Raw genomic sequence first — 26,823 nt, forward strand, 5'->3', positions numbered from 1 at the left:
GGTACCCAAAGGTTTAAGGCAATATGCTGAAATAAAATATATTTCTGAGCATTTGTATATTGCTGCATTTATACATGTAAACTTACAAGTAAACGTCTATTGATACTTGACAAAATGAAACATTAAAATTGTAATTATTTTAATTGGCTCAACACAACTGGACAACAATCTGGCCCCATCTTATCATCACTCCAAATGAATGAGCGTTAAAGTGTACTGTTCGACATTTTTGAGCTTCCAACAATTGTAGAGGAGGCAATAAATGTTATCTTTGTAAACTAAGTTCAATAGGGAGAAAAAAAGCTGGCGAGCAAAGCGTCTTCGCAACAAGTCGCGTGCTGAGTCGAAAGGCTAAAGCGTGTCCGAAGTTAGACTGTACCATTGGAACAGCGCAAAGAGGGGTGGGCGCATCCGTGATGAAATAAATCGCGTCACCGTTCTTCTATTAAACTAAGGGAAGTACGTTGCTTTTAGACTGTCAATATTTCATAATCTATGAACTTGGTTGGATAGAATAGTAACCGTGACTTTAATGGGTTTGTTGGATCAAACTATAAGAGCTCCACCCCCTTCAAAGAGATATTTAGTGGACCGGAACAGATATACTAAGCGGCTCTTCTCTCACATTTGACCGCCGGCGCTTTGGAGAAAGTCTCACAGCTGGCGTACTAGCAATGAGTGCGTGAAGACGAACGCAAACTGTAAGTAAACATTTATTCTGAACATCAGTATTCGTACAAGTAGCCTAATGAAATTAATGAATGTATGGTGCGGTATTTCTAGACAAGTTTTTTTGTTTGTTTTTCTACTTAACTTTGAATGTGCATTAGTTCAAACCCTGGATATGCAAATCGATTTACAGAAGAGACTTTGTTGCACAAATGCACTCCTACCAAACATAATTCAATATTTCAATGGTACTTTGAATACATACCATCCAAAGAACGTTATTTCGATTTCTTTGTGTGTGAAGAAATTTACAATAAAGCAGACTTTGACTTTGATTTAATAAAAACATACAGTGAGTTAAATTGAACAAATAGTATCATTTAAGATCCATTATTGACACAAGTGGGCTCAATTGTTAAAGGGGTGTGATATGAGGTGTCATAATTAATCGGCAACGAATTAATCATCGAACAACTGTTTATCAACAACAGTTTTAACAATCGAGTAACCATTTAGTCTCTCTCTCTCTCTCTCTCTCTCTCTCTATCTATCTCTCATCCATCCATCCATCCATCCATCCATCCATCCATCCATCCATCCATCCATCCATGTATCACTCAATAATACCGAACAAACAACAATATGTGGTTAATAAGCAGTGAAATGTTTGAACAAAAATGTTTAGTAATACAGTTTAATGGAAAATCAAATTGTATCAGATTACTCAATTGATTGATAGAATAATCCATCCATTTTCCATACCGCTTTTCCCCACGGGGGTCGCAGGCGTGCTGAAGCTTATTCCAGCAGTCATCCAGCAGTAGGTGAGGGACACCCTGAACTGGTTGCCAGCCATTCGCAGTGATAGAATAATCGATTCTGAAAATATTGTATAGTGACAGTCAGCCTTTATGTGATACTCAAATTAGGTTTTACTTCTATCGAAGACACATCAATTGATGACTATGATGAAGTGTATCTTGAACGGAGACTTTTGGATAGTGTTGTGTTTTCTTTACACAGCCTTAGATTTGCCATGTTAGCAACAAAAATATCTTAAATATGACTGTTTATGATTACAGACTATCTGCAGTTTTAAGAAAAGCAAGTTGAAAACTTTATAAATCTGCTTTTATAAAGTTCAAGACCTTTCATTTCATGTGATCGCTTGGAGTGGGCTAAATGAGTTGATGTACTGTAAATAGTCTTTTCCCTGATAAATGCCATTGTGACACTTGTGCAGAATCAACATCACAGTTCACATGTTGACAGACTTGCGGTGCTTAAGACAACAGGTCCCAGCATGACCCCCTCCCCCCCGCCGCCCCACCCCCAAACCTGCCATAGGATTTCACCCTTGGTGAAAAGCCGCATCTGCATCCTGTTGGTCCTTTGGAAAGGACGTCTCAATGGGATGAGGTGTCACAATCCACTACCAGTGGAGAACAATGGAGAATCTCTTTTCTTTGAGTCTTGGTCTACTCAGCATATGGACTGCACTCAGTTTAGGTGGTGCTGATTACCTTTTGCATTGTCTCCGCTGGTAAACAAGTCCTGCGCATGACTGCTGGGGCCTGAATTTCCCCACCCCTGGGGATCAATAAATATTCAATCAATCAATCAATCAATCAGTATCATGGGTCACATGCAAAATAAAATTTAAAAAAAACTACTAGTAGTAGAAGCCACACAGTATTACTGATATTTGGCAACCAACAAATGCCACGTGACCACATTCAACTCAAAATTGTTTAGGCTCACTCCCACCTGCGGGCACACAGAAAGGTACAGTGGTGAGCAAACCTTTGGGGTTCGGCATTCATTGCCAGAGCACTTGTCACAAAACTCCATTTCTCTCCCCCACCTTGATGTTCGGTGTGACTTCGGATTTAGGCATACTGAAAAGTCATTTGGTTTTCTTCCATCACATCAGCATTCCGTGAAAGATTTTAATTGCTGGTTTCCAGCAGGCCTCGGCTTGATTCCAGCCATCCTTCACTGTCTCTCTTCAGTGAGCTGAGGCCGGTCCAACTTGGTAATTCCAGGGCCGACCGCAGTGGTAACGAGTGCAGAGGTGGCGGCATTCCAGGCAATTGCAACTCCCAAGGCTCATGGGAAAGGGTGGTGGGGGAAATTTGGGAGACAGTGAATCCCCATTTATAATCTCTCCCTATAAACACTCCCTTCCGTGAATGTAATCACGATCGAGTGGGCTGTGAGGATGGGTGTGACAGTCATCATTATCAGTCTTGAGACAATTCCGATGCATATTCTCTTTCTGTGATCTCATATGAGCTTTTTGCTTCATATGACCTTTTGGAAAGAAAAGTACCACTTTTATGGGGGGGTTTCACAGTGCATACTGTTCTCTCGTATAAAATTACCATTCAAGGACAGCATAAAACTGCTGAACAAGAAACCAGCATAAAGTGTAAGAACTCTTTTTATACTTTTTTTTTTTACAAAAATCAACTCACTCATAATTTTAATACTTATGTTGCAGTACATAGGGCAGTGTAAGACCTAATGTAAGCGCAACTACAGCATTTCTGCCATCTAGTGGTGATTGGTGATATTACAAGTAGTTTTACAAACTATAGTTTTCCCTGCATATTCACTGTTCAGCCCCAACGGTTCCGCATCATAGCGAATTCTTTTGTTATTTTTCTCTTTCTTTTTTAAATATATGTTCATATATTTTTTTTTCCATTTTGTGTCTCCCCAATTCATTTTTTTTCCTTTTTTTGAAGAATTTGGGGGTTTGTAAAAAAACTAAAAGTTTATTTAAAAACTGGGCCGTCACTTCTTCATTCCTGATATAGATAGTAAATAAATTGGCCAGTTGCTGATGCTATGACTTCACATTATATAAGACATCGTGTCTGATCGGATTTACTTGAGCTGCACTGTGATCACCTGTTGGCAACTTGGGGTAGAACTTTCCACTGCCCCACTCAGCCAAGGAAGGGCACACAATGGTGGCAGGAACAAAACCAGGCAATAGACGCTTTCTCGTTGCCCGTCCTTCAAAGTTTGATAACAATGTGAAGTCATTTTTGCACTCTACCTTGAAAATGCCGCTTACCTCAACAGAAGACGAGGCGCTTATCAATTTAAACACTTCCCGACACATTGTAATATCACTTTTGAATAGCAGAAAGCTGACAATTTAACTGTAAATTGTAACATTCCCCTACCTTGTTGCATTGAAAGCAATTGTCAGTGCTTAATAGGTATGCATCTAAAGGCATGTGTTGAAGAGAATAGATTTTTATTGTCATTGTCACAGATGTACAACGAAATTTAAAGAGACATTGAAATGCATGTCGTCTGTACTGACAGGAAGGCTCTAAAAGCGGCGAGTGCCTCAACGATACTATAAAATGTAGCAACATGTCAGCTCCAAATAAGTCAGTCCCACCCCTCTCCCCAACATCCACCCACTCATTCCAAACATAACCACAGAAAGAGTTATGGGGTGCAAGTGGGTAAGTCCCACATTACTTTTCCTCCCGAGCTGGATTCCCGCCTGTGTTGTCAGCACATCTCGCACCCTCAGCAGGATATTGAAGCCGCTGCGTGGACACAAGGCCTTTTGTTGTACTGTTGTTTTACTGAGTCAGGCTGCCTGTGCCTCATTGTGCTAGCGGCTGCTTCTCAGTGCACATGAGTTGCCATGTTGAATGGTCCGGGCCCGTATATGGAATACACAATCATATCCTACTACATATGCTCTGTCTTCCTGATCCCGACAGGAAAGGGCCTGGATAGCCATCTCCAAACACAGAAGAGGAAGCATATGCCTCTGTTTGCATCTCTGCTGTTTACTTCCAGTTTTGCTGTCATGATACTATCACAAGGAAGGGGCGAGCAAAGCACATCCGTTAATCATGTTATTTCCTGTAATGCCATCCCTTGTGATCAGCCTTTTCAAGGGCACACTAGCAAGCATGTGAGATGCAGACTAAATGAATTGACCTAAAATAGAGGAGAAAGACGCTTTCTTTCTGGGGCACGAGTCTTGTTTTCTTCTGTTATATTTTGCACGTCGGCCTAGAGCGGAGTCACTTGTTTTAGTGGGCAGAACACAGTTTACAGTTTTATGTGGTTTCAGTCGAAATGCAGCAACTATTTCACATATCATAATGATCATTTTGATACTAATCAGTTTGTCAATTAATCAAAGATGAACATATTCCACTTATTGCCAAGGTACTTCAAGTCAGTGTATAAGTGTATATATCGGAAAATGTCAGTATCAATTGATGGGATACATGGTCGTTGTCTTCGAGTGTGCCTACTTTAGCATTGGTTGTCGGTGTCACATTGACCGAATCACATTGATGCACCTCCCCATCATCCCGTTTGAAACACCAAAACAACTGCTAGGGGACCCATCCAAATGAGCCCCAGTCCAAAGCAGGTATCCTAGACAGATGGGTGATGCTAAATTGCAAGATTCATTAAATGTGGGCGGAGCATGGCATCAAAGTTTGGTCACTGGAACGAAAACACGGTTGCAAGGGCCCATTCATTGCTGCTGGCAGTTCTAATTGTCATTGTTTTCCTCCTTTTTTGCTGTTGTTGTTATCTCATCACCGCTGTGTCTTGTTTGTTGTCAGAGGTTGGTTCGGAGCAGGGCTCCTAAAGAACAAGAGAGTGGGCCGGCCGTAATCGTGACAAGTGCTCGCCTGTTTGTGAAGGTGTCACTGGACCCTTCATTGTGACGTGATGCGGCGTGGACAAGCCCAGCATCGAGACATTCTTCCACTTCAAAGCTCCCCAGGGGGTTTGGTGGACACTGGTTGAATAGGAGGCCAAGGGAGGGGTGCGCGGGGAGAACAGGTGCAGAGCATGAGAGGGGTGGGGTGGGAGTTGGGGCTCCTTTCTGCAACCATCTGCTTTCCTTTTTGAGGTCTGAAACTTTTGAAACACCCCTGCAACTGCGCCTCATGGCGACACGCTCCTTCGGTCGGCCGTGTGCCGTCGCCATGGCACCACCATGGGGATTAACCCCGCACATGTGCCGAGTCACCCTGTGGGGGTGTGCCTCTTTTGTGATGTAGCGTGGGAGGGAGAAAGATGGTAGAGGGGGCTGCCTGGATTGTTGTGTGAAAAGACACTCTCCACTCACTTTTGTCAAGTAAAGCAGAAGGCCAGCATGAACGAAGCCACGTTGTGAGGAAAAAAAGAACATCTTGGAACCCCCAAATTATCGCCGGTGGGAGTCGATTGTAATTCCTTTTTCCAATTTTCCTTTAATATTGTCTTTTCCTCTAAGGCATTCCAAAGGTATGCTAATGAGTTGGCCTACAACATGTCTATTACAAAGTATAATAAGGTTGTACTAATGTGCTTCCTCAAAGTGAAATATTTGTAACCATACTTTGTTACAGAGTTCCTAAATCAAGATGACAGCCATTGAGAGCAAAGAGGAGATCAGTGACTCCGACAGCGGGATTATATTGCACTGTGGTGAGAACCCCGCCTTTGCCTTTCGAGCTTCTACTGCATGAAATTTGGCGCGTGTCACAGGCCTTGATGCCGTTTGCTTGCCAAGCAGGTCCAGAAAGCCCCACGTCGCCAGTCAAGGAATCAAGCACGCACACCAGAGCCCTCCAACTCAAGCAGCAGTCTCTGGAGGGCCGTCTGGAGCTCTGCCTGCTGGAGCTGAGGAAGCTGTGCATTCGAGAGGCTGTGAGTAATACCTCAGTGATGATGAGAGTGATTGCAAGCGTCTCTAGGATGGCAGGAGTGATTCTGAGAGGCCCACGGGGACCTAATTCAGGATTAACTCTCACGTTCACGACTGAAACTATCACGTACACGACTGAAATGTTTCATTACGACAGCTCTTGCTCGACAGTAGTTCACCTCCTTCAACAGCCTGCAAGTATCTTAACCAGAGCAGCAGTGAGAACGTTTCAGTAATGTGTGTGAGAGGGCCTTGGACTGTGTGGGACTCCTAAGAGGACTAGATACGAGAGACATACACTTTGTCTTCACATGCACAACATCAATATTGATGCACTCAAGTAGCAAAGCACCTTTACGGACCATCAGGTGGACATGTTTTATTCTGTTTTATGAATGACGACATGGTTTATTGTATTTTAGACAATCTAATGGATGACCTTTAACTTGTTTTAATTGGTTTGTATGTCGATGATATAAATTGCTAAACAAAGATATATTTGTAATTAGTAAATGGTCATTTAACTCCTGCACACCTGATGACTTCTCAGCTCACCACTGTGCCACCGAGTCATTGTTGGGAATAATGATAAATGTTTTGTCAATGAATTTATACATACCAAATGCCTGTGTATACTAACGATCACATTCAGGGTCTGTTTTAGAAGAAATGAAACTTGTTTTTCCCTCCACAGGAGCTGACTGGTACACTGCCCTCAGATTATCCTCTCATGCCCGATGAGAACCCGCCGCAAGTCAGAAGGAGGATCGGGGCATCCTTCAAGTTAGACGAAGGTTTAATCTATCTGGAGAAAGAGGTATGGAACATACATGCAGTGAAGTGCTTTGTATTCTGACCACGCAGCTACTCTATAAACAGCTCACTAGCTCTCAGCTTCAAAATGGTTTGCAGCTCAAGCGCTAGCTAATGTTTACGCAATCAATCTAAAAGGCAACAACTGAGCAACTAGAAGGATGAACAACTGAAATACAATATTCAGATTTGTTGAGATGCACCTGTCCTGTGTATCTCGCTTGGTCGTAGGACTCAGAGTTGCACGGCCTTGAGACGGAACTGGCTCTCCAGCGGCAGATCTATGAGGCGGTGCGCAAACTCTCGCTGGAAGAGAAGCTCAGCAAGCCTCAGAAGAAAAGCCGCGTGCAGCAGTGCAAGCGCGAGGAGAAGAAGGTGCGCGAGCTGCAGGAGGCCGTTTTCCAGTGTAGGATAAGGAGCGAGTGCAACTCACCATGCATTGGCAACATCTCCGCTAAAGGCAAAGGTGAGGGACATTTCTGCCACCCTCAGACCAGACGTGGTACTGCACTAGCTTCAACTTGAACCTTTTTTGTATGCAGATTTGAATATGTCTGATGACAGCTCGCTGTCTGATGTGGTGGCCCTGGATGAAGGTAATCAAAGACAAATTTCATTCTTAGTGACAGAATCAAGAACTCAAATACACCACACAAGTCACAGAATATCCAAAGCAAAGTCGTTTGTTCAAAAAAAAATCTCTATAGCGACTGAGCAACCTATTAAGACAGGGGAAATGGCACAAAAACAGGAAGGTGAATCCCTTCAAAGTAAAAGTAGTAGCAGCACAAGACATACAAAAGTCCAAAGAAAAGGGTAAAAAAAAAAATTTTAAAAACGTTAATCCTTTGATGCTGGCTGAAGTGAGGTTTATTGAGGTATGCTGAGGTTTAGCCTGATAGGATGATGTCACAGGTGATGACAGTGCATGACTCTTTACTGAATGCAACTGGCACCATATGCTGACTAGTATCCATGCACAGATCTGGACTCCCTTGGCCCTGTCTCTGCTACGGTACCCAACCTGCAGACCCCCATTGTGGAGTACGAGCCCTCTCCCATCCAGAATTCTCCCTGGAAGGAGTCCAGTCTGGACCAGCCTTATCACAAGGCTGCAAAACCTCTGCCTGCTGACAGCAGCAACTCCAGGTTGGACTTTTGAATTTCGACCTGTGTAGGAATCAAGCTTCTGTGACCTTCCTGATTCCATATTTTTAAAATCCTCTTTTGTCATCTGCACCCAGCAGTACAGCGGGAGCGCAAGTTTCGGCTGACGCCAGCAGAATTCCTCTCTCACAGTTCATTAAGAACTCTGCGCTGCGGCACAACCACTCCGCCAGCGCCCCCTCCACACCAGAGCTGCGCGTGCGCCGACAATACTCTCAGTCCTTCAGGTACGCTCCACAAAACATGCACTGCACAAAAACAGAGGATAAACAAGAAAACGTTATAAGCTCGTTTATAAGCCGTGACGGACGTGTGTCCAGGCCGCTGACAAATGAATCGGTAAAATTTACTGACACTATGCCGTTTACAAGTGTTCATGATGTCTCCCCAGATTTCCAAAGAGTAAGCCGTGTGCTGACAAAGAGTGCCTCAGCTCGGAGTCCCTCAGAGTGAGATCCCGCCTGCCACAGCGACGCTGTGCCACAGACTTCCTGGTGCTTTCCCCAGAGTCCTCCCCCCTGCGGCCATACCAGTCTAGCTCGGAGGACAGCAGCTCTGAGCACTCTGCCTCCTCTTACGTGGTAAGTCAGGACGCGCCCACGGAGATCCCCAAGCTCTGCCCTCCACCGTATGGCTTCCACTTCAAGAAGGAGCTGCCGGGTTGCGGGAACACGCAGCCCCTCTCCCCTCAGGACTCAGGCAAGCGCTTGGTGTCCTCCCCACTCGTGAGCCAATGCAGCCCTCAGCAAAGACCTTGGCAGGAGGGCACAGCTTCTACCAGGAAGGTGCCCAAGCTCCCACCCCCTTACACAAGGGTTGTGCGGACGCCTTCGCTGAAAGAGTACGCCAGCTACGGCCTCCGCATCATGCCCAGGGAGGCGGTGTCAGAGGAGCTCAAGTCGTGGCACCAGCGCAGTCAGAGCCACAGCTCAGTGCCGGGCTGTGAGGAGCTGCAAAGTCCCCTTGGAATGAAGAGCCCCACTTTACTGCACATGCCTCCGTTTGATCAGGTTGGTACATTGTCATCCAGCTGACTGAGACATGCACTTAGTAAATGTCCATGCACAAGTGCAATAGTGAGCTCGTTTAAGAATGAAGCTGTTTTTTAACTGGGATTTTCTTTAATAGATTTAAAAATTAAATGAACAAATAAATAATAACTATGACATCTATTTTTTTTACCCGTCGTCTTCAAAAAAGAATCAAATTTGTCATGATACACTAGTCTATAATGATAATATGATGCATATATTACATTATCAAAGAAAGCCAGACGTGGCAAATCCTGGCGCAGAAACTAAAGCTTTGCCACAGGTGCTTCGACTCAAAGTGTGGCTAAAGTCAAAGTGGGGCTGGATTTTTACTGTTTTGCCACCACTAATAGATATTTTCAGCACTTTTGATTTGTCATAATTTACACACACATGCCAGTAATATAAATGTGTCGAAACTAAATGGGAACTTCATGAAATGAACTCCCTTTTAACAAATTATGACTTTGAATGTTAATGCTTCATATTGATCACGGCCTCATTTCCTTTTAAGAGGATGTGCACACTTGTGCAACCATATTGTCTCAGTTCATTTTTGAATTGTTTTAAATGTTTAATGAAGTGATTCATCCTGGTATATATATATTTTTTTAAATACTAGCATTTCAACTGGAGTCCGTATATACTCTGTGTGTGTGCCAATTCTGTTGTGCCTTAGCTGCTACCCTCTGCAGTTAGATAATAAATGCCCCCTCGTCGCCATCTTTCTCCGCATTGATGTCATTACACACCGCATCCTGATGTTTCTGCTGTACACTTAGACTGATTGTGTTTCTATCCTTTTGTCTTTTCTCCCAGGGTTCAGGTAATTTGGTTCTCCAAAGAGCTGCAGATGGGACCCCAGTCCAGTGGTTTGTGGCAGAGGACCATGAAATTGTGAGCCAGGTGTAGAATTTTAGTCTTAGTTTGATCTATCCTGCCCCTTTCTATCATTCATATTTAAGTCTGTATTTATTAAGTATTTGGACCTTTGAGATTATACTGCATTCAGCAAACGTGCACTCCCAGATGAGCATACCTCTCCCTCCTTTATAATTTAAAGTAAGCTATTTATTTTCAAATGCTTTTTAGTAGATTCTTCTCCAGTTTGGAGCTCACAATGTTTCATGCAGAACTCGTACATTTTGCACAAAAAAGTTCACCAAGCATTCCTAATATAATGTGTCTATTTATAAACTATTTGAAGGTCGTTGCTCTTAACTTAGACTACTAAAGATTCGATGTCAACCTACCGGTTGTGTGTAACATTGTTAAAATTTAACATAGAGTACGTTGAATTGAAAGATGAATTTTTCCTTACTGATGCCTTTAATGGTGCTTTGATGCTTGTTGTTCTTGCAGAATGTTCTTACTAACCAGGTGATTGTATTTTTTTTCTATATTTATAGTAAAGAATTTACAACTTCACTCTGTGGACTTTTTACACCTTTGGTTACCTTTAAAGAAACTACAAAGCAACGTGTTAATAAGAAAATACTTCAGTTTTGAATTGTTTGCAAAATTGAATACCGTTACCATGTAATAGTTCCTTGAAGATAAGGCTGTGACCTTAAGGCAAAACGCGTAAATTTACACAATTCAGCCACCGCCCACTCACAGACACAATTTTAGCAATAGGCAGCTAACAAAAGATTGACTTTTTTGCTGTTTAATTTCACACAGAGCGTAATGGGGGGCAGGCACCATTTTACCAATATAAGACTTTTTCCAATATATATGGGCATTTCAAAGTATATTTCCCATACTATGTTACTTTTAGCATTCTTACACAAAGAAAAAAATCCAAGTGATGACGGAAAGAAGCAAAAAGACACAGAACATCAGGGAGCGATGGCGAGCCAGTGGGCGCTGCCTGGACGGCGAGCCCTCTCTGAAGACGACATCATCATTGAGTAAAATCTTTTGTTAGGATTTACAATTCAACAAAAATTGAGTCTTACACAGAAATCCTTTGGCAGACGTTTGACCTTTTCTTCTCCTTGTCGGCAGTCTTTTTCTTTGCCATTGAAGATTTGCTCTTGTGCCTTTGCCTTGTTGTGTCCGGCATGCAACTGAAAGACCATTGTTGGAAGCACATTCAACAGTTTAGTATAAGAACAAACATTTGTACACCAAAGACTTAGCTGTCTGTGAAATTAGACCATGGACATGGGAAGACGTACGACAATGGAGATGTGCAATCTTTGTTGAATCAATGGTGTTTATATATAACTCTCATCAAAACTGTCTGTGCTTTTTTTCCCTCCAAATGTGACAACTCAATCATAAATCCAAGCATTTTTGTCTCTGGCGAGCGGCTACAGGTTTTACAGATTATAAATACACATTGACACGAATCTCAGCTTTGACTCTAACATAAAGAAAGTCTGCAATAAGTTAAAGTTCCCTTTGTCAAAGCCAACAGAAATTGTAAAGCGATTATAAATACTAGTCATCAATAAACATTTTCATCTAATAACAAACCAGGAGGATTAAATAAACCACCTTAATCAAGGCAGAATATTTATATTAATTTACAGATTGCAAGTGGTCATCATTTTACAGTCAATTTCTATTGTGCAGAATAAACAACCTTTTGTGTGGCACCTTTCCACCTTTACATGGGACAAGACCTTCTGGGATGGGAGACGGATGGGGAGGTGGCTCTGAGTGAGGCACATGGGCAGATACTTCATCTGGATCAAGTGGGCTTCAAGATGGAGAAAAGATAATGGAAGCAGAACAAGGAATAAATAAGAAATGGAGATGAGGAAGAAGAGGAAAGGAGGGGTGGAGCACCTGTCATCCACCAAGTTGTTGTCGTCCTTGTTGATGCCGCTGCAGCTGGATGCAGAGCTCAAGCAGGGAGACGGGCAAGCAGGGAACAACTTACTGCCCGGGTCAGCTTCCCTACGAGTGCGCCGTTTCTTGGAATCTCGCTTTGCCTTCTTGAGAGGCTGACATGCAAACAAATCCTTTCTGATAAGACATCATGTAAAATGTGGCCCATGAATGAACCTTATAGCCTACCCACAGAGAAACAATGATTTATTTTATTAAGACATTGGTTAATGCATAATATTTAGATGGCAAAAAGCAAGGCTACAATAAGTTTAATAATTTATTTTGAAAGGTTTGATTCACACACGCACACATACACACATGTATAAGGCTCATTATTAAATCTTCACAAATGAAAACTAATTTTTACTGTTGAAGATTGAGGAATATGTGCGGTGTGTACTAATTTTGATCGGAAAATTATGGGGAGAAATGGCTTGGGTGCAACAATGACCATCATGTGGGATGGAGATATTCAAAGTTGGGTACATTGTTTTTTTAGCAGGTTTAGTATTGAGTTTGAATTGTTTTCTGTTTGTTTGCTCACAACCACCACATTTGAAAAGGAACACCAGTCAAAATGTTTTGCCTAAATTATTCAGAGAGGTACATAAACCTTTCTAAATAAAACTTTTCTAGAAGCTCTACAGACATGCACGTGATGACATCATGTAATAAAACAGCTACACTCCAACAATTGATATTATTGGGACCTAATTGGACCACACACCAGGTGGTTTTCTCAGTGGCCTAGGGGTAGAGTGTCTGCCCTAAGACTGGAAGGTTGTGGGTTCAAACCCCGGCCGGGTCATACCAAAGACTATAAAAATGGGACCCATTGCCTCACTGCTTGGCACTCAGCATTAAGGGTTGGAATTGGGGGGTTAGATCACCAAATGATTCCCGAGCGCGGCACCGCTGCTGCTCACTGCGCCCCTCTCCCCCAGGGGGTGAACAAAATCACACGGGGATGGGTTAAATGCAGAGGACAAATTTCACCACACCCAGATGTGTGTGTGACAATCATTGGGACTTTTAACTTTAGGGAAGGAAGCGGTTGCCTTGAAGCACACTTTGAAGCAGTTCTATGGAAATCTAGGTCAGGTTGAAGCACATACACCGGAAAAATACTTTGGAGTATTTTTACAATTTGTTGATTATTGTTGGTTCGTTACCAAGTTGTCTAATCATATACATGTTGAGAGCAGTGGGATGGAGGGGTCACTAGAGAAGCCTCACCTCGATGTCACTTGGAATCAGTGACACACTGATTCTGCGACGACTGCCATTCTAGCCAAGAGCATAGGGGTGAATGCAAGCAGCGGCAGCCATCTTGCCACTGAAAACCAGACCCGTTACCTGCAGAAAGCTTTTCTTCCAGTTGTCACTTTCGTCCACATCTATAGTGGTGAAACAAATCTGGTTAAATCACACAACCAAACAAAACTTTAAGGAAATTATGATATATTAAGAGGACCTCCAGGCTCATCGATGCTCCTTCGGAAATTCTGCTGCTGGATCATTTTCTTGGCCTCCTCCAGCTCCGTCTCATGTCGCTCCAGTCGCCTCTTGACGTTCTCCACATGAGCCACCATGAGCTCCACTGCGCGACTCACACGAGCCTCCTGTTAGACACAGCAGCCAGCAAACGTAATACGCTCACTGGTTCAGGTTTTACACTCTTAACATTACATCTATGACTGCTGACAGTATTCTGAGCAGATCAAGGAAGGAAAAGTCACTCTGAAAGACAAACAGAGGAGTAATCTGGTCCTCCATCCTTCATCCACACAATGACCGTCCGTTTGTGACATTGCTGCCCCATCTCTGCTTGGTAGTATTTCCTTTTCATGGCCAATTGCCCAAATGATCATGAAACTTTGAGGCCATAGTGTCACGGAGCGGATGGAGCGGGGCGACCAAATGCAGCTTGGACCAGGGTTTATTGAAGGGAACTCAAAAGGCAAACTGACATGATTGAACAAAACACTAACTTGACTGACTGACTGACCGGGACGTGAAACAAGAAGACAGCAGGACATGACGACAACAAGACAGTACGACGACAACACAATGATCCGATCGGGAGTGAGGGGCAGACAGGACTTAAATACAAAACACGAAACATGAGGCAGGTGACCGCGGTTACATTGATTGAGGTGACACAAGAGGGGAGGGGCGACGCAAACAGAAACCATGGCAACCTAGACACAGAGCAAAACTGGGGACGAGACGTGACACAGTGTTCAATTCCATCCGTTTACCTGGTGTACTGCTCCAAGGACCTCGGCCGTGTTGGAGATGCGTTCAACGGTGCCAGTGAGGATGTCCAGCGACAACTCCAACTTCTGCACGATTTTACTACGTTTACTGTCCAGACACAGACCTTTTAATGCCTATAAAACACCATAAACACACACTTTATGGTATTCCACTGTACATCCCACACCTGCTTGCATTTCCTTCACATTGTGTCACTGGTATTACTGTATTACTGCACTGTGTACCTCCAGCGTCTCTCTGCCTCTGGAAAGCTCCAGTAGGACATTCTCCTCGGCCAGGTTGCGAGCATGCTCTTCTGCCTGGAGCCTCTGCTTCAAGGTGTATTGGTCACATCGGAAGGCCAAGGCAATCTGAGTGAACTGCTTCTGTGCGGATGACGATGAAAAGAAATAGAATTAATAACCATGTTTTTTTTAGTATACGGCAACTCGTGTCCATATGTTAAGTAAAAACCGTCAAATTAGGGCCTGATGTTGAAGTTTTAGGAACTCACCTGTTATTACAATCTCTGAAGCTATAGAAATAAATGGACTTACTTCCAAATCGGTCTCTGACATCTCAACACTGTCAAGAAAACAGAAGTTCAATGAACACACTCATATTTAATATACAGTGTAAAATTAATATTTTGTGGATGCCAGGCTGAGACCTGTTGAGGCCCACTCGATCTATGATGGACAGTTCATTCCAGTTAGTTGGTGGTGGCTCCTCCTGACTGCTTTCTGTTGTTCAGAAAACGTAATTGTAAGATGTGCATTTATTGTGACACACTTTTCTTGGTAACATTTGAGGTAAACAACAAAAAAATATGATTCACTACTCGCTTTTTCTTTTTCATCATGCAAAAGCCTATATCTCATTGACTGCTGTGGGCTTGCTACTCTTAGCCAAAGTGTTGTTTCATTCGTCTTGCTAAAAGTTGCTAAAGGTGACCGACATTTGCAAAGTATTAAGTCAGTTTTTCTTATTCCCATCAAAGGGATCTACACATACACATATACATATGTATAGTGCTCATGGTCAAATTGACCCAATTTCCGGGATCAGTACAATTTGTAACCGAGCATTTTTAAGGGTTTCAGATGTCTGTGTATTCTTGAAAGGAACTAACCTGAATCACTGTCGTCATTGTCATGAAATGACGCCTGACAGCCGTTTGCCTCCGCATCCAGCTAAAAGTCAACCAAGCCGCTGCATGTGTGAATTTTTTTTAGATCCTTTGCTCGATTCAACTCACCTGAGGGTGCATGACTGCTCTACAGCTCCATTTTCTGATTTAGGAGAATACAATTCCTTAGCGCTACCTCTCACCTATTTCATGGTGACCGACTACTCTGTATTGCATTTGGACTCACTGTGTGGCGCACTGAGAATAGATAATCCCATTATGAGATCCAGTCAAGGTATAACAGGACAAGTAGCTTTGAGCCTCCTGCTTGCCATGTTTGCCGAGACTCTAGGCACTGTCAAGCAGAAGGTTGTCCCGAGTAGGGAACCCTGCCTGTTCCAGTATTATTTTCAGTCTCCCTACTCCAACACAACTGATTAACATTAGAATGGGGAGTGTTGCGGCAGGGAGACATGGAAACTAGGCAGGATATGGCTGCAGTAGGACCAGGGCTCCCAAGCCTGCGTTCAGCCATAGTTAAGCCTCTGACATTTGTTTGATATTCTAAAACATTTATGAATTGTTTTTCAGCTCCTCTTTAGCCACAGGACAGAAAGAAATCATGGAGCTGTGTCTGTCGTCAGTTCTACAACAGTAACGCTCAATCAGATTAGTGATTGATTAGTTCAGCACAGTAAATAAAATGAGCATGGCACAAATCATTCTTGGAAAATCCACATTTTTATTATTTGTAGAATCATATCATTTAGTAGAGGCGCTGTGGCTTTCCCATGGTGCTCTTGATATACAGGGCACGCACATTTTGCCAGTTCTTCTTAAGGAGGGACACCAAGAAGTTGACAGCCAAGTGGATGTTGTACACCAGCGCAGCCTCCTTCATTTTCACGTGTCCAACAGCCACAGCCAGGCAGAGCACCTGAGGGGCACAAATTAGCAATGAAGCATTGCGTGAAGCTTTTGCAGAAGACACTGGCAGCTCATCTTACCTTCTTCATCTGAAATTTTATTGTCGATTTGACCTCATCCACTTTGCTGTTCAAGTTCTCATTATGGGTGAGCAACGAGGGGAACTTGCCAGCCTTATTGAGCCCCGGGCCCAGGATACGGGGTATCTGCTTGATCAGAGACTCTGAAGCCAGGAACGCATCATACTTCTTGGCTGGAAGACACGCAAGTAGTCAAGACCCCAAACCAACTCAAAACATCCAGGGAAGGCAAAATGGAAATTTCTGCTCACCAAGCTTTTTGACCATCTTCTTATTCTTGTTGAGCTTTTTGAGCGCCTCGACATCCATGTGTGGCAGGTTAGCAGCTTTGGCCTCATCACAATGCTGCTGGTCTCCCAAGAGGCAGACAGAGAACTTGGGCCTGGGAGGAGTCTTCAACCTACACAATAAGAGTTACAAGTTCACAAGTGGAACCAAACATTCTCTCTCAAGACTCATTTATGTGTCAAACATTATTTAAAAAGAAACAAAAACACTTTTTCTTCTTCAAAATGATCAATAAGCAAGGGACCGGCAAAATACACTTCACTTATTACACTTTCATATTGATCACTTAATATAATAATAATATAATATTATTTATAAAATAATAATTTAAGACCTATAGACAACCTACAGCACAAGAGTAGACAAGAATCTAGCTCGTGTACAACAGAACAGGCACTAGCAAAATAAGTCACTTGATATGCAACTATTTCTGGAAATAATTCAAGACCTACAGACAACGTAGAGAGCAAGAATTGAGCTCATGTACAACACAACAGTTTCTATATTGAAAGGCTTACCATACCGCCACAAGGCCAGGAGTCTTCATTCATAATATCGCGAATATTGGTCGGCTCAAAGGGTCATGAGCTTAAAAAAAAAAAAAAGCTCAGCCCCTCATAGCCTTCCCTCATCTTTTAAGACCCAGGGTAAGGGTCCGTCTGCCAAGAAGACTGTCACCTCAAGCAGACGACCCAAAGTACTTCTCCATGCCTGGTCTGGCCTGTCTGACCATACTTTAGCTTTAAAAAAAAAAAATCAATACACTACGGCTTTACTCAACATTCTGACAGGGCCAGACAAAAACAGGGAAAAGGTTGGGTGAGACAGAAAATGGTCCAACCTGACAGTGCCGGAGAAACGCTTGTCCTTCTGGGGATCATAATTTTTCAGGCTGATCTGCAGCTCCACAGTCTCCACAAACCTAATACAGCAACACACACTTATTAGCATCTTACTGTAAAATAGTCACGGGCAAAGCCATGTGCTGGTATGAAAACTTACTTCCTCTTCTTAGCTCTGGAGTTCGCTAGAACTTCCTTCACAGCTTCCTGCAAAGTGTCTCTGGAAACCTTACTGCAACACAAATTAGGACAAATTGCATTGGATATTCAAGATTTATTGTACCCTCTGCCAGAGCATTTATTTGTTCTGACGCTCACTATACATTCCTGGCAAACAGAAGGACAACAACAAAATATTGAATAAACAGCTGAGAAATTTTGTGAAAATCAATAATGTCCCATTGCAATGATAGACTCAGGGCACACTAGGGTGCCAAAGCACCATGATTGGCAATATGCATGCATAAAGCTGTTGAGTGACCACACAATTTCATGAATGCAATTTCTTCTTTAGTCATGAATTTTTATCAGAGTCCATCTTACTTGTCACCCTCTGATGCATGTATGAACTGGGATGAGTATTTCATGAGCTATAATGCGTTTGTCTGTGAATCTTTGGGAGGAATTCACCATCTAATTAATATATATATATTATATAGACAATATTGCCCGATTATAAGACTGGTGTGGGGATGTGAATAGTCTATACCCAAAACTCTGTGGTTAATTCACTGTGACCAACAACAGCATTTAGATGTGAATCGTGTGAGGATTAAAAGTACTAATTATGTGCCACTTTTTTATTCATCTTTTTTTTTAATTAGGTTAACAAATCATGCAGTCAGTCTGGAGTTGTAAACGAGTTTTGTTTTGTTTGTATTTTGTGTAATCAAAAATTGAACTACGCAGTTCAACAATTTTAAAGTAGCTTGTGGTTTGTTTGTTTTATTTAGCTCCCCAATTAGCTATGGCAATGCCAGCGCTACTCTTCCTGGGGTCCTTGGTGAAGCTGAAGACAAAAGAAAACACTTCGCCCTAGTGGCCACAGCTGGAATCGAAAGCCAGTTATTCTGGAAACCGACTAAAATGTTTAAAGGCAGCCTATAAATCATATCCAATATCTCCACGGCTGGCCCAGATTTTCTCGCTCCAGCGTTTGACCGAGCTGAGCAGTTTAAGGCATAAAAAACGCTTGCGGGTGAGTTGCCGGGTACAGCACACACTAAGCACTGCCAAAACAAAATGGCTGCTTTTCCAAATGTTAAACGTTTACTTCTGGGAAAACAACTTAAAACATGGATCAGAAATAGTCTCGTTCTTGATTAAGGAACCGTGTGTAGTATTTTTCACTGTTTACAGTGGTCGAATTTTAATAACTGCTGTCACTGTTGACTTCATAAGACATAAAATAGCACATCCTAAATTTGATCCCTTTTCACACAATAATCCACTAATACAGAGAGAAAAGTGATGCTTAACAACTATTCCGTAAATTACACGCAAAAAGGTAAGACTAAATGTATCGGATAATCATGGATGCACGGAGATTATGTCCTGAAACGTAACAACGTGCCGTGCATCAATGACGGACGATTGGCTCTAGGACAGCCGAAAAGGTAAAATTACATGAAATGACCAAACCTATCAAGCACTACTAATGTTGGAGAAAAACCCGGGTCAAATACCATAGAACTTTCTTTTAACCAGATTACTTTATTTAGATAGGCTCTACCTCATTTTTGCAGCTGTCCCCTTGACTCGCTACGCTAGAAAGGAAGTGCAGCGGGAAGTTGCGTCAATTTAATGCTGCCTATAACCTACGTCATCATCAAACGGCAGAATCGTTGTTTCGTTTTTTACAACTTTGCAGAAAAAAAACATTGGCAGTCACTTTCCGTTGATACTTAAAAATGTTTAAATGTATGATTGTATCAGACGCGATCAAAGCGTGATTCACAAAAGCAGGTTTACAGACTAAAATGTGCACACGCACGCACACACATGCACACATTCCGCTTTACACTGAGGTCACTTAACCAGACCAACACCTCAGCTGCGCCTAGAAATGCTGTCCATAAAAGTTATGAATAGAAACGGTGACAAAGGGCAGCCTTGGCAGAGTCTAACACCCACTGGAAACAAATCCGACTTTCTGCCGGAAATGCAGACCAAACTCTGACTTTGGTAATAGTCGCACTCACCCCGGTGGTGATGAAGTGCTTTGAAAAGCTGGTACGGGGTCACATCACATCACTCCTGCTCAGAGGTTTTGACCCCCACCAGTTTGCCTACAGGGCAAATAGATCCACAGAGGACGCACTAGCTACAACTCTCCACGCTGCACTGGAGCAGCCGGGAAGCTATGTGCGGATGCTCTTCGTGGACTTTAGCTCTGCTTTTAACACCTTCCTCCCCCACAGACTGGTGGACATACTGGGGGGGCTGGGACTTCCACACAATACTTGCAGGTGGATTAAGAGCTTCTTGACGGGTCGCAGCCAGAGGGTGAGAGTGGGCCGTCATACATCCACACCTCTCAGTCTTGGTACCGGCTCCCCACAGGGCTGCGTACTGAGCCCACTGCTTTACACGCTCTACACACATACATGCACCCCCGCCCACCGCAGCAACACCATCGTGAAGTTTGCAGATGACACCACCGTGGTGGGGCTCATCTCAAAAGGGGATGAGTCTGCCTACAGGGACGAAGTGGTGCAGCTATCGGAGTGGTGCGGAGAGAACAATCTGCTCCTAAACACGGCTAAAACCCAAGAACTGGTCATTGATTTTCGGAGGAAAAATAAAATGGACATTCCACCAGTTATCATCAACGGGGTCTGTGTGGAGAGGGTGTCCTCCTTCCGCTACCTGGGAGTCCACATCGAGGAGGACTTCACCTGGAGCGTGAACACCTCTGAGCTGCTAAAAAAGGCCCAGCAGAGACTCTACTTCCTAAGGGTGCTTAGGAGGTACAGCATTACACAAAGACTGCTGGTGTCCTTCTATCGCTGCTCCATAGAAAGCACTTTAATGTACTGTATATGTGTTTGGTACTCCAGCTCAGAGGAAAAAGCTCCAAGGGGTCATCAACACAGCACAGAAGATCGTTGGCTGCCCTCTCCCCACACTGGAAGACCTACACAGAACCCGCTGTCTCAAAAAAACACAGAACATTCTGAAGGACACTTCCCACCCTGGCCACTCCCTTTTCGAACTGTTGCCATCAGGCAGACGCTACAGATCAATTAGGTCAAGGACTAGCAGATTCGCCAACAGTTTTTACCCTACAGCGGTAGTCACATTAAATGCTGCTAAAAAGGGATGATTATGTCTGTGTATGTTCTTCTGTGGGTTTTTAGCTTGTATTTTTTATCTTTTTATTCTATTTATTTTTTATTTTATGCACTGATCGGTTGGCACTTTTTAAATTTCGTTGTACATGTGTGACAATGACAATAAAGATCTATTCTATTCTATTCTACAGGGACCGAACCGCACTTATCAGTGAGTGTGGCACCCCGTACTCCCAAAGCACCCCCCCACAGAACTCTCCAAGGGACACAGTCGAGGGCCTCCTCCAAGTCCACAAAGCACATGTACAATGGTTGGCGAACTCCCATGCACCTCCGATGACTCTGTTGAGGGTGTAGAGCTGTTCCACGGCCAGGACAAATACCACATTGCTCCTCTTGAATCTGCGATTCGACCTCCCGACAGACCCTCCTCTCCAGCACCCCTGAATAGACCTTGTAAGGCTGAAGAGTGTGATTCCTCTGTAGTTGGTTTTTAGTTTTTGTTTGAAAACTATATTCTGTCCACTCATCCATTCATTTTCTGAACCACTGAATCGTTTATTTTTGTTTAAAATTCACATATTAATAATGACACTATGTTTTTATGTGTTTTCCTTTCCGTACAAAATGTAAAACTCGTTTAATAAAATAAAATACAAGTAAATATAACGACTAAAAAAGTATGGCTGTCAAAACAGGAAATTCTGCAACAATAGTCAGGAAAAAAGTGCTTTGGTGAAATGGATCTTTTGCAGGTACAGCCCCCCAAAAAAGATGAATACACTGTCCATCACGTGTGGGGAAAAAATACAGTGGATGCAATGACAATAGGTTTGTATATGGCAACATAAATATAAATGGTTTTTTTATGCATCTGGGATTCTTTTCAACACTGCTTGAAGAGCCTTTTTTAAGAATGTCTCATTTAGCATCAGGCAATCAGACAGGGAATGCTTGTGTGAAGCATTCACCTGGAAGGTAAAATATGGATACATTATGATTAAAAATAAATACTTGTAAAATATTGAAATACATTTTTTCATACTTACAAGGTTGCCATATTTTGTGAGGGTAGTCAGCATCATTTTTGCGAAGCGGACAGATTTTGTGAACAGAGGGGTCTGGTTAACCAGCTGTTCAATCAACAGTGTGAACAGTTCTTCATTCAAGTCAGGCTGCAAAAAAAGAAAGAAACAAAATTGACTGTTACGGGAAATATTTTTACAGTATGATGCTACTTGTTGGACATAAAATGACCTTCGCTAACCTTGGAGTCCAGCAAGCTGTGTATAACAGAAAGCAACATCTCACTCCATGATATTTTCAGTGTCATCCTGGAAGAAAAACAGGAAAAAGAAGCAATTTAAGAACAAAGTGCTGAAATATTTGGTCTTACTGAAGCACAAGCAGCCTGTAGTGGGTATCCAGGCAGCCTTCTATGAGTTTGTTCAGGAGCTCAGCTTGTGCACTTCCTAAAATAAACAATTGCTCTAATTAAAGGATGCTTTGGGATTCACATCAGCATTTTTTTTCTCCAATTTTCAAGAGACACATAATCTCACCCATATTGTCTTGCTCTATAAGCGGACCAATCAGAGCGTGGCACATTGATCTGGGGTAGCTGCTGCAGAGTGACGTCACAGCACTCACCAGGCATCTGGACGGGGGCTCAGTGAGAGACAGCACCTGCAGACAGTGGCGACTTCTGTCAAGCCACACATCATTGCACAGTGACCCAAAGTGAATAGTAACACAGACTGTACGCACCCTCTGCAGCAGTAGATTCTTGATGAGCGTCGCTGCCGTACTGAAGCTGAGGTCGGGCAACAGAACCGATATTCTGCCGCAGATTTGTATCAGAGTGTGCTCCGCTAAGTCGGACAAATTCAACTGGCCGCACAGCACTTCCGCCTTTTACACAAAAGAGCAGCATAATGATTCACTGTGTCAAAAAGGCTCCAACGGGTGCCGTTGCTATTCTGTGTGCAAGGTAGCAACACAGAATGAGGGCCGGGGGCACACAGAGGATCTTTAAACAAAGGTGATGTAATCATAGATCCAGCATTTATTTGCCCGTGTCTTTCACCAGCATGAAACATTGCCGCTTTTGTTCGAGCTTTCAGACAGCTAAGACAATTTGCCACAGTTTGATGTCAGTATAATGTCAGCACCAGCAATCTGGTGTTTAAAATACTTAACAAAATGGGTTCTGCTATTAATGAATCCTTTTGACAGCAGTGACCTAACTTGAGATTTCTTCAAGATCTGAGCAATTCATTGAGCAACATTTTGCTTTGACTTAGGAGAACCAACCGACTACCTCACAGGCAGTACGTCAGGCTGATAGACACCATCTCTGACACTGTGTTCAGCAGCACTGGGGCCCCCCAGTGCTGGTCCCTGTTCTCTTCACCCTGTACACCTCTGACTTCAGTTACAACTCTCAGCTGTGTTACATACAGAAGTATGTGGATGACACAGCCATTGGGGGGTGATGACAATGAGGAGGAAGCAGTACAGGAGTCCGGTAGGGAACTTTGTCGCCTGGTGCCGCAGCAACCATCTGGAGCTCAACGTCTCCAAGACAAAGGAGCTGGTCATAGACTTTGGAAAGACCGGATCAAAGCCCAGGCCTGTACTACTAAAGGGGGCTGAGGTGGAGGCTGTGGACTCGTACAAATATCTTGGGGTGTGGCTGGATAGTAAATTGGACTGGTCAGCACACACCAGCCATCTGCACAGGAAGACGCAGAGCAGGATGTACGTCCTAAGGAGACTGCAGTCGTTCAACATCTGCAACAAGTTGTTGGGTTTGCTGTTGCTTTACTGAAGAGGCGTGGTAGTTTTGTAAAAGGGCAGTCGTGGAAAGCCGGGACCAGGGCTTCAAATTGAAAACCTGGGACTCACTTCTCTCGCCTTGTGTTGAACACAATTTCTGCTGTCCTCCAAGTATCTGACTGCGAAAAGCCGTCTTGGCTGTGCGGAAACGTACATAGTAGACATTGCAATGTCCCAATTTGCTAGGTTGAAAGGCCCAGGTGAATAAGGATCGTGTAGTAATCTTATAATTTCTTGATTTTCCAATTTTTACCATACAGAACAGCGATCCCTGCGAAAAAAACAAAAACAAACTGAAAACCTTTGCTTTCGGCAGTGGGAAAGCACTAAGAGGTGGAACGCTGGCTGCGTGAAATGTGTGTCTTTGTGCAAGCACACAAACCTCCACAATGTCAAGTTTTGCTGGGTTCAGTGTGAAAGACACGGCAAATGAATACCAGAACTATTCAGATGTGCCAGCTTTATGTGTAAAAGGATTTCTAGTACAGCACATACCTGAGTGGCATTACAGTCATTCAGCACTTTCAACACATCAAGTGAGCAGTTGTCCCACTGTAAAAGGATTAAACAAAGTCACAACAAACAGTGCAGAGTAGCAGAAGAAATCTGAATTCTCTACATACCTCGGTTGGACTTTTTAATAATTCCTTGATTTGAAGAACAGATGCCTGAGGTAGCGCACAAAAAGACAACACATTTACTCAATAGGACCTGGTGCTATGAAAATGAACTTAATGTGTAGCAGTGTACCAAAAAGGGTATCCAATCATCAGTTTCACCATTTGCAACAAGAACTTTGGAAAAAAGTGATGGATTTAAACGCATTCATCTTTACCTTCATATGTTCAGGCAGAGGTTCATGGGTGTTGACCTGTTCTGGCGCATCCGTTTCCAATTCTTCTGCCATCTAAGAGCAAATGAGACAAGCAGGATTAAAGCGATTATTTTAATAATTTGATTTTAGGACAAAATGGAAGGTCTCTGCAGGGACCATTTTTCCAAATGGACTAATAATACTACAGACTCACGTACCAGTACCAAATAATACGCTAAAATAATGACAGTAAGTGAATAAATCTGTGTGTTGTCCATCTTTACCTTCATATGTTCAGGCAGACAATCCTGATCATGCACTTGCCCATCGATGGGTTCATTTGTCTTCATTCGTTTCTTCTCCTGCTGCATTTCTTCATTCTCATCATTCAGAATATCGAAATGGGCCTTTCTTTTCTTCTGACTTCCTGTCTCAGACAAAACAGCCGCGGTCTGTGCTTCCTCTACTTGCAAACCACTGCACTCATCCCACCATCCAGTCTCACCACCCACTCGCCGTGACAGTGCTGTTAGTCGCTGAGCGCACGCTGGGCTGTAAAGGGGTTCCTCGAGGGGACAGCCCATTATGATTCTTTTCAGTTGCTTCGTCCATACGGCGACCCACAAGCTTGGACAGGGGTCCAGATCAAGACACCGGAGTAGATGGAGGATGGCGGCTTTGGGGAAGCGTGAGTGGATCAGGAAGATGAACGCCAGCAAGTTTTGCTTGAACAGCGGTGGAAAGAGCAACACCAGAGGTTTACTGTGAGGGGAAACAGTATGCTGATGAGCATAGATGACGCAGGACTGCATCATCAAAACGGAATTAAAATGTTGTAGAGTAGTCCATGTTCTTACAGTACGTACGCAGTGAGATGACATGTTTATGACAATATGGACTCCGGAATTATTTTCGATGTTGAATTTTGTTTTGAAAACTATGTGGTACAATTTGAAGCTACGGCAGCTATTGGTGCGCATTGTTTTCTCATCTCTGCTTAATACTCCTACTGCAACTGTTTCCTTACATCTCATTTCGCGTTGAAGTTCATATTTTGCAATTTGAAGCACTGGAAAGCGAATTTTATAGTTGACTCGCAGCTATCAGATTGGACTTACACGGTGAGGGGTTGTCCATTCCCCCCTGGATAGGTGATTTCGTCTCGACAAAGTGTTTCAATTAAGTCGGACAATGATCTGTCAGGTGTCGCCCGCTGCTGTCGCTTGAAGACCTCGAGTGTTCTGTGTGCACCGGAAACCCCGAAAAACAACGACCGGGCCAAAAGCTTCCATTGCCCGTCAAAGCGACTCAGCAACTGACCGGCATTCATCTTCGTCCAAAGAGATACGTAGTGCCGATCCCATTGGTCTGCTAGTGCTTAGCTTTACATACACGGAACTGAATCTGCCGCCAACCGCACTGCGCATGTGTGAAACACCCGTCATCTTGTGGAAACTTTGCGCATAGGCTTCTCTCTCTCTCTCTCTCTCTCTCTCTCTCTCTCTCTCTCTCTCTCTCTCTCTCTCTCTCTCTCTCTCTCTCTCTCTCTCTCTCTCTCTCTCTCTCTCTCTCTCTCTCTCTCTCTCTCTCTCTCTCTCTCTCTCTCTCTCTCTCTCTCTCTCTGCTTTATGCCAGTTGAAACCTTGTGATTTAAACTATTTTCAATGCCTTAATGATGACTTTCAACATTTGACGTGTCAATAATGGTATGAATAAAATACATACAACTGTGCACAACTTTTGAATCTTGGGGTGATGGAGACTTTATCACCTCAACATTTTCTTCACTGTGGATGGATTTGTTAGATTATGTCCCAGATCTTTTAGCTTTAATGATCACAATGCTAATAGTAATGACCAGGAGGCTGCCTTCTCAATTTAACTCTTTAATGCATGCCAGAAAGATCGATACAAAGCTGTGGAGCCTTCTCTGCGAGATTGCGGAAGGTCTAAACCAGTGGTTCCCAAACTTTTGCAGGCTGGCGCCCCCTTTGGGTCCCCAGTGAATTCCTAGCGCCCCCCCCCCCCCCCCAGGCATTTATATAAATAAATAATACATTTATATAAATAAATAAATAAATGCATTTATAATATCATTACCATTACGTTGAATTAGTGGGAGCACTGAGTTTGT

General features: G+C 43.2%; 4 protein-coding genes across 10 annotated transcripts; 1 reads left to right on the forward strand and 3 right to left on the reverse strand.

Moving 5' to 3' along the window:
- The first annotated feature begins 465 nt into the window (after positions 1 to 465).
- On the forward strand, positions 466 to 10,803 carry inavaa (innate immunity activator a). Of its 2 annotated transcripts, none has more exons than XM_037275482.1 (10): positions 466 to 701; positions 6,066 to 6,144; positions 6,233 to 6,366; positions 7,059 to 7,181; positions 7,409 to 7,643; positions 7,720 to 7,773; positions 8,161 to 8,326; positions 8,422 to 8,571; positions 8,736 to 9,354; positions 10,195 to 10,803. In XM_037275482.1, the coding sequence occupies exons 2-10, from the start codon at positions 6,081 to 6,083 to the stop codon at positions 10,285 to 10,287; spliced, it is 1,638 nt and encodes a 545-aa protein (XP_037131377.1). In that variant the 5' UTR covers positions 466 to 701; positions 6,066 to 6,080; the 3' UTR covers positions 10,288 to 10,803. The 2 variants fall into 2 exon arrangements, with proteins under 2 accessions (XP_037131377.1, XP_037131386.1); XM_037275491.1 differs by having other exon boundaries at positions 8,425 to 8,571.
- Positions 10,804 to 11,028: 225 nt separating this feature from the next.
- LOC119136783 (inositol 1,4,5-triphosphate receptor associated 2) lies at positions 11,029 to 16,252 on the reverse strand. Of its 4 annotated transcripts, none has more exons than XM_037275530.1 (13): positions 15,737 to 16,252; positions 15,611 to 15,671; positions 15,149 to 15,221; positions 15,036 to 15,063; positions 14,724 to 14,861; positions 14,481 to 14,612; positions 13,694 to 13,841; positions 13,576 to 13,616; positions 13,456 to 13,506; positions 12,175 to 12,332; positions 11,969 to 12,085; positions 11,337 to 11,447; positions 11,029 to 11,266 (listed from the first exon to the last, which is right to left on the reverse strand). In XM_037275530.1, exons 1-13 carry the CDS (start codon positions 15,746 to 15,748, stop codon positions 11,161 to 11,163), a joined length of 1,176 nt encoding a protein of 391 aa, XP_037131425.1. In that variant the 5' UTR covers positions 15,749 to 16,252; the 3' UTR covers positions 11,029 to 11,160. The 4 variants fall into 4 exon arrangements, with proteins under 4 accessions (XP_037131425.1, XP_037131417.1, XP_037131445.1 ...); XM_037275522.1 differs by having other exon boundaries at positions 14,724 to 14,864; XM_037275550.1 differs by lacking the exon at positions 15,611 to 15,671 and having other exon boundaries at positions 14,724 to 14,864.
- A 77-nt stretch (positions 16,253 to 16,329) lies between these two features.
- Positions 16,330 to 19,566, reverse strand: rpl10a (ribosomal protein L10a). 2 transcript variants are annotated; one of them, XM_037275562.1, is made up of 6 exons: positions 19,477 to 19,566; positions 17,905 to 17,976; positions 17,744 to 17,824; positions 16,866 to 17,014; positions 16,615 to 16,787; positions 16,330 to 16,544 (listed from the first exon to the last, which is right to left on the reverse strand). In XM_037275562.1, exons 1-6 carry the CDS (start codon positions 19,479 to 19,481, stop codon positions 16,374 to 16,376), a joined length of 651 nt encoding a protein of 216 aa, XP_037131457.1. In that variant the 5' UTR covers positions 19,482 to 19,566; the 3' UTR covers positions 16,330 to 16,373. The 2 variants fall into 2 exon arrangements, with proteins under 2 accessions (XP_037131457.1, XP_037131462.1); XM_037275567.1 differs by lacking the exons at positions 17,744 to 17,824; positions 17,905 to 17,976; positions 19,477 to 19,566 and adding an exon at positions 17,421 to 17,558.
- A 2,008-nt stretch (positions 19,567 to 21,574) lies between these two features.
- fance (FA complementation group E) lies at positions 21,575 to 26,166 on the reverse strand. 2 transcript variants are annotated; one of them, XM_037275503.1, is made up of 12 exons: positions 26,072 to 26,166; positions 25,808 to 26,041; positions 24,974 to 25,451; positions 24,711 to 24,782; positions 24,499 to 24,543; positions 24,371 to 24,427; positions 22,805 to 22,948; positions 22,600 to 22,723; positions 22,434 to 22,509; positions 22,305 to 22,371; positions 22,087 to 22,212; positions 21,575 to 22,008 (listed from the first exon to the last, which is right to left on the reverse strand). In XM_037275503.1, exons 2-12 carry the CDS (start codon positions 26,017 to 26,019, stop codon positions 21,904 to 21,906), a joined length of 1,506 nt encoding a protein of 501 aa, XP_037131398.1. In that variant the 5' UTR covers positions 26,020 to 26,041; positions 26,072 to 26,166; the 3' UTR covers positions 21,575 to 21,903. The 2 variants fall into 2 exon arrangements, with proteins under 2 accessions (XP_037131398.1, XP_037131407.1); XM_037275512.1 differs by having other exon boundaries at positions 26,010 to 26,041; positions 26,072 to 26,164.
- Positions 26,167 to 26,823: the final 657 nt, after the last annotated feature.

The sequence above is a fragment of the Syngnathus acus genome, chromosome 2 (genome assembly GCF_901709675.1).
Source record: "Syngnathus acus chromosome 2, fSynAcu1.2, whole genome shotgun sequence".
Lineage (NCBI taxonomy): Eukaryota > Metazoa > Chordata > Actinopteri > Syngnathiformes > Syngnathidae > Syngnathus > Syngnathus acus.

What these genes read in the sequence shown, in the direction of transcription:
- LOC119136783 (XM_037275522.1), bottom strand. An exon ending in TCCTTGGAGCAGTACACCAG is followed by an intron (nt 13,842 to 14,480) that starts GTAAACGGATGG and finishes TGTGTCTAACAG; the next exon opens with GAGGCTCGTGTGAGTCGCGC. An exon ending in GAGCATCGATGAGCCTGGAG is followed by an intron (nt 13,617 to 13,693) that starts GTCCTCTTAATA and finishes TCACCACTATAG; the next exon opens with ATGTGGACGAAAGTGACAAC.
- rpl10a (XM_037275562.1), bottom strand. An exon ending in TCCAGAGCTAAGAAGAGGAA is followed by an intron (nt 17,825 to 17,904) that starts GTAAGTTTTCAT and finishes TTGCTGTATTAG; the next exon opens with GTTTGTGGAGACTGTGGAGC. An exon ending in CGTTTCTCCGGCACTGTCAG is followed by an intron (nt 17,015 to 17,743) that starts GTTGGACCATTT and finishes CTTATTGTGTAG; the next exon opens with GTTGAAGACTCCTCCCAGGC.
- inavaa (XM_037275482.1), top strand. Translation starts at nt 6,081, where the DNA reads ATGACAGCCATTGAGAGCAAAGAGGAGATCAGTGACTCCGACAGCGGG. An exon ending in AGCTGTGCATTCGAGAGGCT is followed by an intron (nt 6,367 to 7,058) that starts GTGAGTAATACC and finishes TTCCCTCCACAG; the next exon opens with GAGCTGACTGGTACACTGCC. An exon ending in TGTGGTGGCCCTGGATGAAG is followed by an intron (nt 7,774 to 8,160) that starts GTAATCAAAGAC and finishes ATCCATGCACAG; the next exon opens with ATCTGGACTCCCTTGGCCCT.
- fance (XM_037275503.1), bottom strand. Translation starts at nt 26,019, where the DNA reads ATGAATGCCGGTCAGTTGCTGAGTCGCTTTGACGGGCAATGGAAGCTT. An exon ending in GTCTGCCTGAACATATGAAG is followed by an intron (nt 24,783 to 24,973) that starts GTAAAGATGGAC and finishes ATTTGCTCTTAG; the next exon opens with ATGGCAGAAGAATTGGAAAC. An exon ending in TATAGAGCAAGACAATATGG is followed by an intron (nt 22,510 to 22,599) that starts GTGAGATTATGT and finishes TGTTTATTTTAG; the next exon opens with GAAGTGCACAAGCTGAGCTC.